The following is a 12593-nucleotide window of genomic DNA, read 5'->3' as shown; positions in this document are numbered from 1 at the left end:
TGCCCCTTCGATGGCCTTCGCGGCTTTAGGGAAAAGGTAGTGCTTTCCTGTTGAAACCCTGAAGAGAGAGGGCCTGACAGTCCCACAGTGGCCCAGCCTTGGGTGTATGAACCCATCATGGAGTCCCCTACTGGTGACCAATAGCCAAGGGGGGGTCTTGCTCCAACCAGCCCAGTGCTCCCAGGAGTCTGGGAGAGGCTCCACTCTCTGCCCCAATAACACAATCTGCCCCCAGCTGCAGGTGCCTGGAGGGAGGGTCCTCAGAAAAACCCCTCAGCTGCCTAGGAAACCAGGGGCAGCCACGGGGAGCTGGGCAGACACGCAAAGGGCAGGTCCAGCTGCACAGCCAATTCGGGGAAACAGCCACACACCCCCAACGGGGATGTCCCAGACACTGAGAGTGACGTGGAGGAAACTTGGCTCAAGGACAACAGCAGGGTACAGAGGACCGGGCTGTCTCTGACCCAGGGGCCAGCTGAGCTGTGAGGAGCCAGGGGGATCCTGGCTCCCCACCAGCTGTCTGTCCCTGAGCAAGTGTTCTGACCTCTCTGCGCGCTTTCTTATGCCTAAAATGGGGAGGATAACAGCACCAACTCCACAGAGCTCTGTGCGTCTTACATCAGTTAATGTATGTGATGGTTGAAATAGGACCTGGTATATGAACACGTGCTTGGTGGGCATTTAATTATGTTATTTTAAAATTTTATTTATTTATTTATTTATTTTTGGCTGCATTGGGTCTTCATTGTTGGGTCTTAGTTGCTGCGCGCGGGCTTTCTCTAGTTGTGGCGAGCGGGGGCTACTCTTCATTGCGGTGCGTGGGCTTCTCACTGCGGTGGCTTCTCTTGTTGCAGAGCTTGCGTGGGCTTCAGTAGTTGTGGCACGCAGCCTCAGTAGCTGTGGCTGACGGGCTCTAGAGCGCAGGCTCAATAGTTGTGGCGCACGGGCTTAGATGCTCCGTGGCATGTGGGATCTTCCCGGACCAGGGATCAAACCCATGTCCCCTGCATTGGCAGGCGGATTCTCAACCACTGTGCCACCAGGGAAGTCCCTAATTACGGAAGTCCCTAATTGAATGATATATTTTGTGCTGTGTTTTTTTTTAATAGCTTGTTTACTTTGGGTCTTTGTTTACTGAAGTCACCTACATATGTTTTTTTGCGTATGTGTGCTAAAATAAATATAAAACTTGCCTTTTTAACCATTCTTAAGTATACACTTCTATGTCATTAAGTACATTCACACTGGTGTGCAACTATCATCTGTGTTATTGTAGGTATTTATATTAACTATATTATTGTCATCTTAGATCTTCCTAGATGATGGCATTATGGACTTTTTTTTCATCTTCTAGATGCATTTATGTATTTTCCTAATCTTCTAGTAATAAATATATCTTACTTTTCCAATCAAATTTTCTATGGCTTTTCAGGAATGTGGGAAACAATCATAATAGAGCATTAAATAAAGCAAGTGACAACACTGAATAGTCAGTACAATCCCAACTTTGTTTAAAAAAGAAAAGGAAAAAAAAAAGTCATAAATAGAGGGGAAAAAAAAGTCATAAATAGAGGGGGAAAAAAAAATCCCTGGAAGACCCCAAAACTGTGACCTCATTGTTTACAGGGATAGAGCTGATTTCTAGAAACTTCTGGATGCTTCTAAGTTTTGTCATTTTTAAGTGACTGCATATTGGTTTTCCAAGCACGGCCACGATGAAAGTATAGTTTTGTTTCCAATGAGAGGGCTGGGGGTTGGTTCTGGGTCACTGACCTTCTCCAGCTGGTGTCCGCAGGTGGCGAGAGGTACACGGTGCCATATGGGCAGCTGTCCGCGTGAGTGTAAGTTAAGGGGATGGTACTGTCAGCTGAGGCCCTGCCCCGAGCCTCAAGAACCCTGCGCTGGCCAGACCGAGTAGCCAGGCTGCTGGGAGCCGGCAAACAGCTGGGGCCTCGGGGCGGGGGCCTTTCCTGCCTGGCTGCGAGCAGCCCCCAGGGTGCAGCCCCATCCACCTAGCACTCAGCACTCACCCCCTGCAAGCGCACGTGCAGGCTGCACCCCTTCCAAGAGGGGCCTCAGCCATGAAACGGGGGCCCGTAGGGGGGGCTGCAGGGAGTCTAGTTCAGCTGACCCCGGTCTTGACTCTTAACTTTGGGCTGACGGGGCGACTCCCAGGGCCCGAGGGCTTGGTCTGGTGCCCAGTTGCTCAGGCTCCCCCAGCCCGTGGAAACGAGAACCAGGAAAGAACAGGCTTCTCTGTTCTAGAGAGCCGGGGTTCCCAGGAGCAGCCACTCAGAACGCAGTGGCGGGGGAGCCTGGCTGGTTAAGTACCAAGGGGCAGCCAAGTCGGTGGTGGGGGTGGGATTCCTCACAACCTCTCTGCTTGGCAGAGGCGCAAAGGCAAATTTTGTATCTTCAGATCAAGCCTCCCTCTGATCTGTGTCTGGCTCAGATCCCCCTCGGCCCCACTGCCTTGGCTCCATACTGCCCCCAGAGGGGTCCACCACCATGGCCCTGACGTGTGGGTGCCCTGCTCACAGCCTTCCTGGGCCCCACTGCCCAGTCAGGCATCTGAGCATACCCTCCCAACTCTCATTTCAAGCTGTGTGCTCCAGTGGCCTACTCTGTGTCACTGTTCCCTGTGCTCCCCTAGCCCCCGCCTGGCTAAAGGCTCCTCAGCTTGCACTGCCTCCTCCAGGAAGTCTTCCAGGGTTGCCATGCAATGGCACCCCCCTCTTGGTGGGGCCCAGTAGCCCTGGAGGACTGGAGCAGCCCTGATTCTATCACAGAGCTGGCAGCAGGCAGGTCCATCAGCTGGATGAAGTGGTTCCCCCCCCACTCTGGGAAAAGGATATCTGCCTTCCATGTTTGTCCACTGACAGAGGCCGGCGATGTGGGGAGCCAAGGCGGCCACGCTCCCGGTACACTCTGTCCACTAGCCCATGGTGCCGGGTAGTTCGGCTGGTGTCCAGGCCTGAGGACTGGAAGGGTGTCTGGGGGTAGGGAGGGAGGAGAGGAAGAGACGGAAAAAAAGAGAGAGGAACCCAAACCACGGTTACCAGCTGTGGTCCAAGATCTGACCCCAGCTCTGCCCCCAGGATCTCGCCTCAGGGTCCCTCTACAACCCCCCTGCCCAGTTCTGGAGACACCCTCGGCTACTCCAGACGGGCTTCCTTTCCTCCTCGGCCCCTGCCCCCAGCCTCCGAGCACTGTAGGGGTGGCGGCGCGCTGGGGTTCCAGGTGCCGGGGCGGCAGGCGTGCAGTGCAGCTGGCATGCACGGGCCAGGCAGAGCGGCGCAAGCTCGGGGCCCGGAGCCGGCCAGGGTGCCAGGGGTGCAGATGGCCCGAGCACCCCCTCCCAGCCTCGCCAGGTGCAGACAGGCCTCCGCCCTCTCTCTCCGGGCCTGGCCGGCCTCCTCTCCCCACCTACGTCATCCCTGGAGGGGCCTGCCAAGAGACAGCCCCAGGGCTTCCAGCCCAGGACGTCAGGGGCCCACCTGGCCAAGTGCTGGCTCCCTGGAGGCTCCTCGTGGAGCCTGGGGCTGGTCCTGATTGAGACTCGGCCCCCACGCACTCTCCCCCACAGCCTTGTCCCAGCACCACCGGCAGCCAAGTGCAGGCACTTTCCGGAGCCCTGGCCCACAGCTTGGCTGGACGGGGCTCCCTTCCAGCACCTGGGGCTGGCATGAGGCCCCCGGTCACGCCCGGCTCCCGCTCCTGGCTCCATGCTCCTGAGGTCCCCAGGAGCCTGCTCTCCACCAGCCCTGGTGCCATGGGCCCCTCACCATCTGACTGGGGTGAGACTGGCAGCCTTAGCTAGCTCTGGAGGCAGCTACCAGCCTCCTACCTGGCCATCTGGCCCTCGGGCCCTTCTGTCTTCTCTGGGCAGCCAGGCAAAAAGCAATTTCCTCCGGAAGAATGCCACTGGCTGGCTCACTGCTCTTCTCCACCTGTCTGAAAACCTCGGCTAGCATTCAGGGCTGACTGCTCTCCCTGGCGTTTGGGGACCCCTGGCGTCCGGGGACCCCGTCTTTCTTTGACCCAGCAAGGATGCTGCCAGCTTGGGTCTTTCTGTGCTTCTGCCTCCAAAAGGCTGTGGGCCCGGGAGATAGCAGTGACCGAGGGAGGGTAGGAACCTCACTGTCCAGGCACAGACACCAGAGGACAGGGGCCGTTCATCTCCTCCCAGAGATGCCTGGAAGCCCAGAGGGGAAACCAAGGCGGCTGAAGCAGAGCCAGAGGCACAGAGAAGCTCGGGCCCAGCCACAGCCCAGCTCGCCAGGCCGAGTTAGGATCCGTGCACACGCATGTGCATGTGTCACAGGAACGAACCATGCAGCGTTGGCACGCATGCTAGGATCCCCCGGGGAAGGGGTCTCTCGACGCGACCATATGCACTTCCCCAGACAAGGGGGTGCAGAGCGAATCTGCTTCCGTTTGGCAGACGGGACACCTCCCGCTGGGCCACGGGGGCGGCCGCACAGGAATACCCAGCGCCCGCACACGTGCCGGGGATGCCGAGGCCTCAGCCCAGGGGCTCATTTACCAGAGAGACAGGAGCCGCTGCCAGAGCCTCCCCCAGATATCCGCTGGGCTGAAAATGCAAAGAACCAAGACTTTGAGACACTCCTGCCTCGCCTGGCCCCCCAGTGGGAAGCCCAACAGGCCCCCATGCACCCTCGGCCCACGGGGGCTCTACAGTGGCCTCAGGCAGGGCCAAGTTTGGGGATGCCCAGCGAGACACTGTCCTTGACGGAGGAGGGGATGGGGAAACAGAGGAAGAGGGGAGCCAGGGAGGAGAGGAGAAAACCCAAACTAGAAAGGGCCCTGACAAAGAGGTGAGGCTTTTGGAGCATGTGAAGATCAGCCTGACAGCCCCATGCATCTATCTGCTCTGATGTGGAGGCCACGTGAGGAGGGCCGTGCTCCAAGAGGCCCTGGGGATTCAGAGCTGAGCCAGCCGGACCCCAAGCCAGCCTGCGGGACCCTGGGCTGGTGCCCTGACACATCCCAGCAGCAGTGTGGGAGGAGTGCAAGTTGAGGAATGACTGCGGGGTGGGTGGGGGCTGAGCTCCCTGTGGGAGCGACCCAGCTCCACCTGGCCTGTCAACATGCTAACGGACGTGGCTGTCTCTGGGGCTCTGTCCCAGCCACGGGACAAGTGCGTGGCTGTTCGGTGGACCTGTCCCTGCAGGAGTCCAGATATTGTGCTGGGGGGCGGGGGGCCCAGCTATCGGCCCAGCTCCTGGGCCCACCGTGCCCCCACTTCCACCTGCAGACCAGGGTCGAGGGACATGGCCCAGGAAAAGAGGCCGGCCCTGCACCAGGCAGGCGGTGGACCTTATCTGTTCTTATTTATGATAAGGACGTGCGCGGCAGCTATGCGGCCTGCGGGAGCCGTGCTGTGTGGGTCTCTGCCAGAAAACGTTTGCAGACAAGTGGGGTCAGGCTGAGGGGCCTCCTTCTGAGAATTGCTGGGCTTGCGGATTAGTGAAGCGGGACGGAGCCAAGCCCCAGAGGCCCTGAGCAGTTCCCGCTGCCGCACAGTCGGCCAACAGGTGTAGCGGCTGCCGAAACACTCACAGCCAGACCTCGGCCTCTCTGCGGGCTCCGCTGACAGAGGATGGGCAGGGGGGATCCGGGTGAGGCCTGGCCAGGCCATCCCAGGGGAAGGAGTAGGCGGGGGCTGGGTGGGCGGCGGCAATTGTCTGGTGACCCCAGCTGTTCACCGGCTGTCATGCACGCTCTCTTGTTCTGTGGCCAGGGCCCAGACTGCAACACACTCCAGGTGGGAGGTGGTGTGGGAGAGGAATGGGGGCTCACCTGGAAGGGCAGATCCACGGTGCCGCTCCCAATCTGGTTCACGTTGGGCAGGGACCCGCCATAGTACTGGCCACGGCTTGGGCCCAGCTGCAGGTACTGGGACTTTTGGAGCTGGAGCTGCAAGAGAGAAACCGACAGCTATAGTGTGGGGGGAGCGGGGGTGGTGGTTCCTGAGCACACTCTGCGGAGCATCATTCCCGAGGGCCCCAAGTAGTGGAGTCAGTGGCACCGGGCACAGAGGGTGTGGCACCCCCATGACTCAGATTCTCAAAGGAGCCATGATTCTCTCCACCAAAACCAGCAGAATCAGAGACCCGAGACGCCCAGGTGGCCCTCCCCAGGCAGGGAAACTCGCCCTGGGGGTGCTGCCTCCATGAACTTGAGGGGGCGTCGCCAGCTGATTCAGACAATTTGTGAATAAGCAAGAGTATCAAGTGGACCTGGAGCCTGGAGCCTGCGCAGGAGGCCCCTCACCCCCCCAGGGGAGCCATTTCTTATCACGCCAAAGGCTGCGTTCCTGGGGTGCGGGCCAGAGGCTGCGAATTTACGCCCGGACACAGGAGAAATTGTCTTTCCACTGGCCTGAATCAGAGAGGCCAGCTCAGAAGTGCAGTGCTGGCTTTCAAAGTGCAGCATGTACAATCCCTCTGACAGCACACACAGGGCGAGAGGGTCTGCCAGACCCCGCCTGAGTTCTAAGGAGTCCTGCCCAAGCCCCCAGGCTCCTTCTGCCTGCCCCGCCAGCCTCACGCATTACAGAGACTTCGTCTGGGGTGGCTGCATCCCTGCACAGTCCTCTGCCCATCACTCGTGTGGGGATTCGTCCTGCTGGGCCAGGCCTCAGAACCAGGAGTCCGGGGCTCCCTGACCAGCCACGGCTGCCTTGGTGCGGGGCTGGGACCGGGCCTTTCCTCGCTGGAGCATCGATTCCACTTCGCCAGGAATAGCAGATGCTCGTGACCTGGTTGACACCACCGGTGGCCCTAGGCCCTCAGCCAGGTCCCCAAAGCCTGTCAGTCTGCCCAGGCTGGTATGCAGGTGCTGTGACGGAGGGGTGGCAGCTGGGCACCCGGGGAGAGGTGGGTGTCCGCTCCAGCCGGCTGGGGCGGTTGCTAGGGTCGACGCTGTGTACACAACAAGACCGGCTCACGTTCCCTCACAAACAGCTCCTGGCAGCACTCCGTTTGCTGTCCGCCCACACCGCCCGGCACTCCCACGCCAGACCCGGCTTCTTGGGGGGCCTCCGACACCGGAGGGGGAAGTGAAGCTCGGGAACTGGCTGCTCGCCCGGCCGAGCACCTCACCCAGGTAAACAGCTGTTTCCTGCGAGCTGCGGTGGAGCCAGGAGGGAGATTGACCTTGCTCCATTCCTCCGCGGGTGGTTCTCAGGCATCTGTAGGGTCCGGCCCAGGCTCTGTCTCCAATGGCTGGAGACGCTCACCGTGAACACCCCACTGTGTCCCTCCCTGCGGTTGCAGGAGATGAAATAGGCTAGCCCCCGGTCAGGACGGAGGGGGAGGCCAAGTAGGATGGGCGATGGGCACGGGTTACCTTGCACCCGAGACCCGCCCCCCCCCCCCCCCCCGCCAGGCCCTTCTTGTGTCTGAGCCACGTGGCAGGAACTAGCCTTACATCCACCTCTCAAGAACCACCTCTCGAGTACCATGTGGCCCTGGGGAGCTACAGCCCCCTTCCGGGCCTCAGTTTCCCCCTCTCTAGAGTGGGTGGTCCAGGTGAGCGTGTGTGCACAAACGCTGGTTGTGTGAGATACAGGAAGTGCTTATAACACACGTGCTTCTGTCCCAGGCTGAACGGCCAGCTCTGGAAACCGTGGCATTCTGGAAAGTACTCTGCAAAGCTGCCACGTTCCGGCCCAGAGGGAGCCCAGACTGGCGACAGGCTGCTCGTGGCTTGTGCGCTGCTGCAACAGTGGCCCTCTGGCGGAGGCTTTCTTTCCCTTGATGGTTCCCAAGCTCCACCCACTGTGCTTTGGGAATGTCAGGCTTTGTGGTGCGGCCTCTGGAGTGGACACAGTGCGGGGCCCCACTCGTCCTTTGGGGGGGACCCCTGTGCTCACCGTCGGTTGTATGTGGGGCTGTGCAGGAGAGTTAACCTGGCCCAGGGCAGTTTGACCTTTGCCCCCAGCTCCTGGGAAGTGAAAGCGCTGCCTGATAAAGAGTGTCTCTGTTTGCCTAGGTCCTCGGGCCACGCTGGGTATCTATGCCAACAGTGTGACTGCGGGTGGAGGTCTCAGGCCAATGCAATACCAGCTCACCCTCTGCAGCAGCTGCAGACAGCAGTCAGCAGCGTCTGTGTGGTGAACCCCAATAAGAACCCTGGACACCAAGGCTTGGGGCACATCCCTGGTTGACAGCCCCCATGTATGTCATCACACACTGGTGCTGGGAGAAGCAAGCACTGTCCGTGTGATTCCCCGGGAAGGGACAACCTGCAGCTCTGTGTTTGGAAGTCTCCTGGCCGCCGCCCCACGCCAGCTGTGATCTGTGTCGTTTCACTGTAACAGACCCCGCGACCGTATGATGGTTTTCAGTGACTCCTGAGTCCTTCCAGTGAACTGCCGAGCTGAATGTAGTCTTGGGAACCCTCGAATTCTGCAGTTGGTGTCAGATGTGAAGGTGGTCTTAGGGACCCCCTTAACTTTTGCAGGGGCTGACTGCCATCCCAGGCCTGGCCAGGAAGCCCCAGGAGTAAGGTCCTGGGGTGAGGAGGTGCCAGCCTGGGCTCCACCCATGGGCCTGATGCCTCAGAGGGTCCACAAGGAGGAGAGCAGAGTGACACCACCAGTCAGGGTCTAACAAGCTGCCTGACGTTGAAGTTCATGCCTCTTCCCGCTGTCAAGCCACAGTCCCTCGTGCATCCCTCCACCCAGTGGTCCTCACTCTGTACCCCCTCGACGGCGCTTCCTACCCTACCCTACCCCCAACCTCGCCATAAACCCGGCATCCAAGCCAGGGTCTAACACTCAGCAGCACCTGCTGGTGGAACAAAGAAACACAGAACACATGAGTGAAGGAATGAATCAATGAATGAACACCACTGCTCCCGCTCTCAGGACGTGACTTTCACCAGCCAGGTGACAGTCCCATTTGGAGGCCACATAAGAACCTTTCAGGATACCAACACAACTCCTGATGCCCTCAGGAGGCTTGGGCCACCCCTTCCCCTCACCCCATCCTCATGGGTTTTGGCAGAGGCAGGCGCAGACAGGGCAGTGAAGTCTGGACAAGGCCCACCGGCTCAAAGGAGCTGTGACTCCCAGGCTCCCCCTTGCTTTTGGCCTGCGGGTCAGACAGTCTGGGGTCCAAGTCCAGGCTCCCCAACTGTAAGAGTGGACCCCACTCCAGATGCTGAAGGCAGGCAGATGCCCCATCACCCACGCTTTCACGGTGGCCTCCTTGCCTTCTGCTCTCCCCACTCTTCATTTCCTCTGGCCACCTGACCCCAAAGCACCCCGAGTTTGTAACTCCCCCCAGGGCCTCAGCCTGTGACAGCTCCCCCTCCACACCCACCCTGGGGGGGCCTCCCTGACACCCCACCCAAGGAGCAGGCCCCCCCAAGCCACCTTCACACTGGCCTCTGGCTTTGTTGTTGTTGTTGTTTTTTCCCCCGTTGCAGAGCACAGGCTCCGGATGCGCAGGCTCAGCGGCCATGGCTCACGGACCCAGCCTCTCCGCGGCATGTGGGACCCTCCCGGACCGGGGCACGAACCCGCGTCCCCTGCATCGGCAGGCGGACTCTCAACCACTGCGCCACCAGGGAAGCCCTGCTGTTGTTGTTTTTAATAAAGTTTTCGGTTCACAGAAAAACTGCAAAGATGGCACAGGGAGTGCCGGAATCACCCTGCCCAGCTTCCCCTAAAGCTACCCTCTTCCTTTACTGGGTCAAAAGGAAGAAAAATGATAGCACCACTGACTGACCCAGGCCTTTTCCATATGCCCCTTGGTTTGTCTAGCCACGTTTGCCCCATCCAAAATGCCTGGCCCATGAACCCTGTCCACCATCCCCATCCTGTAACCGCCAGGTGGCGGGCTCCCGAGACTCACGGTCTACTGGTCACAATGTGTCTGGTGCCAGCACTGCATAGGGCCACGCCGGACCCCCAGGAAGTGCTGCTTTGTGTCTGGCCTTGCCTCCCACCAGCATCCTGCAGCCCCAGATCTTTCCAGAACAGTCCAGTTCGTGTCTCTCAAATCCTCTTGCTCCCACGTGTGAACCAACCAACCAACGACGTGGCGCCACACCCTAGGGGTCAGAGGTGTTTCAGGGTTGAGGCCGATGGGGACACGACAGATGACCAGGAAGCACAGCATAGGCCTTAGGCACCCTCTGAGCCGCCCTCCCACCCCAAGTGTCGCAGACGGCACCCCTGGGCCCCCGCCACGGGCCACAGAGCCCTTCTCAAGTCTCAGCACATTTAAGCATCACAGCTGCCCTGTCTCAGGTGTGCTGCGGCGACCGCAACAAATTACCACAGACTGGGTGGCTTATAACAACAGGAATTCACTCCCTCACAGTTCAAGAGGTGGAAGTCCAAAATCAAGGTGTGGACAGGGTTGGTTCTTTCCAGAGGCTCTGAGGGATGGTCCGTCCCAGGCCCCTCCTGGCTTCACGGGGGTGGAGGGGGGGGGCTCCAGGCGTCCTTGGCTCACAGCTGCCTCACTCCGATCTCTGCCTCTGTCTCTACACGGCCTTCCCCTCTGTGTTTGTGTCTCAAATCCCCCTCTCCTTTCTCTTAGAATAATACCTGTCATTGGATTCAGAGCCCATCCTAATTTAGAAGTAATCTCATCTTGGGACCCTTAATTACACCTGCAGAGACCCTCCTGCCAAGTAAGGTCATATTCCCAGGTTCCAGGGGTGAGCACATGGACATATCTTTTTTTGGGGGGTGGGGGGCGTCATGAGGCATGGGGGATCTTGGTTCCCCGACCAGGGATCGAACCTGTGGCCCCTGCAGTGGAAGTGCAAAGTCTTAACCACTGGATCACCAGGGAAGTCCCCAGGACACATGTTTTGCGGGGACACAATTCAACCTAAGACAGGCCCTTTGGGGGTTGCCTGGTGGCCTAGTGGTTAGGATTCCAGGCTTTCACTGCGGTGGCCCAGGTTCAACCCCTGGTCGGGGAAGATCCCACAAGCCGTGCAGCGAGGCCAAAAAAAAAAAAAAAGAAAAGAAAAAAAATAGTAATAAGACAGGCCCTTTGAGGAGGTTACCAGCACACTCCGCTTTCCAGATGGGAAAACTGAGACTCAGCAGGCAAGGGAACTGCCCAGGGCCATCAAGCTCAGAAGTGGCCAAGTGGGGCATAGACTCCACTCCTGGAACCTGACTCTCGCATAACCCTGTGGACCAGCGGGTGGCTGGGACCGCAGAGTGTCCCAGAGGCCACATCACATCACAGATGAGAGCACACCAGCCCTTCTGGGAGCTTATAGTCAGAGCATCAACCCAACCATTTCGGCTCTGCCAAGGGGGACCCAGCACAAGTCTCACTATAAAAAGCCACTTCAGGTCCTGCTTTCGCCCTGGGCCCCTCGTTTCCACACAGGGTTCCCCCGCCCCGGCCCCTGACACAGCCTGAGTGAGGACTGGCCCTCCCCCCCCAAAGTCCTTCTCCCCCACCCGACCCCCACTCCCCCTACAGAACCGTGTATAAATGGGTGGCTTCTCCAGCCTCTCCCAACCCCCTTGCTGACAGGACCCCACAGGGACAGAGTTGCCCAGCACAGCGTGCATCCCCAGTCTGTGTCCACATCCCTACTGGGCACACAACCCCCGATCCTGGCATCGTCCAAGGGGCTGGGAGGAGTGGGGGCCACAAGGCCGGGGAAGCACGGGGGCCCGTGGCCCTGGGAAGGCATGGCAGATGCAATCACTTCTCCAGGGCAGCCCCCGTCCGCTGGGACCCCCACAGGATACAGCAAATTCCCATCTGCCAACCCCTCCCAGGCCTCGCTGTCTAGAAGGAGCTGGCCTCGGTCAGGTCCATCAGCAACCACCATGGCAACTGGCCAAGCTTCTAATGAAATTAAGGGGAGTAGCTGAAGGCTGAGCTCTGTCCTGCAAAGCCAGGGCAGGCATGGGGGCCACAGCAGAGCACCAGAGAGGAGCTGTGAGCTCTCAGCAGACCTGTTTCCCCCTCTCACCACGAAGGTCTGCACTGTCTGGCCCTCTGCTCTCCCTCCCCCAACCACTGTGCTCTACCAGCTGAGGTAACTGCCTCAGGGCCTTTGCACTGGCCCTCCCTCCTCCAGAAGGCTCTTCCCGCTGGGCCAGCCCAACACTGCGCACCTCTCCCCCACGGGGTCACCTCCTTCCTTCCACGGCTCACTATCCAAAACCACCCGACCAAGGTCTATCTCCTCCCATTAGACTGTCAGCCCTGCAAGGACCCTGGCACAATGGAGTAGCTTGGCACTCACACGAGGACTGAGAGACCAGATAACAGATGAACATGTGAATGCAGGAACAACTAACTGTTCGATGTGCTCAGAATCCCAGGCAGGGACAATGTTTCTCCTGTGCCCACATGGGACAGCCCACCCCCCGACTCTGGGGAAACTGAGGCCCAAGGAAGAACAGGCGGCTTCCCAAGTACACGAAGAGCCACTCGTGAGAGGGAGGTGGAGGGCAAATCCCACCTCAAGTGCAGGATCCTTCTGGGACCTGAGTGCTGAGCAGGACCCCAGGGGATTCGCACACCCTGGCCTGAGCATGGCCCCTCAGGGCTCCCCTAGGTGGAGTCCTC

At 59.4% G+C, this 12593-nt stretch overlaps 1 protein-coding gene across 6 annotated transcripts in view; it reads right to left on the bottom strand.

Moving 5' to 3' along the window:
- CRTC1 (CREB regulated transcription coactivator 1) overlaps window positions 1-12593 on the bottom strand; it is a 78778-nt gene that overhangs the window by 26996 nt on the left and 39189 nt on the right. For 4 of the 6 annotated variants that reach the window (XM_060296923.1, XM_060296925.1, XM_060296924.1 and 1 more), the window contains exons 2-5: window positions 5824-5940; window positions 4547-4594; window positions 2856-2993; window positions 1774-1835 (exon numbers count right to left, since the gene is read on the bottom strand). In XM_060296923.1, the coding sequence (XP_060152906.1) occupies window positions 1774-1835; window positions 2856-2993; window positions 4547-4594; window positions 5824-5940 (365 nt within the window). The remainder of the gene's footprint in view (window positions 1-1773; window positions 1836-2855; window positions 2994-4546; window positions 4595-5823; window positions 5941-12593) is intronic. The other 2 variants (XM_030880053.2, XM_030880056.2) reach the window with 1 other exon arrangement.

The sequence above is a fragment of the Globicephala melas genome, chromosome 3 (genome assembly GCF_963455315.2).
Source record: "Globicephala melas chromosome 3, mGloMel1.2, whole genome shotgun sequence".
Classification (NCBI taxonomy): Eukaryota; Metazoa; Chordata; class Mammalia; order Artiodactyla; family Delphinidae; genus Globicephala; species Globicephala melas.
The sequence above is the reverse complement of the archived record's forward strand: the minus strand, read 5'-3'. Positions and strand labels throughout refer to the sequence as shown.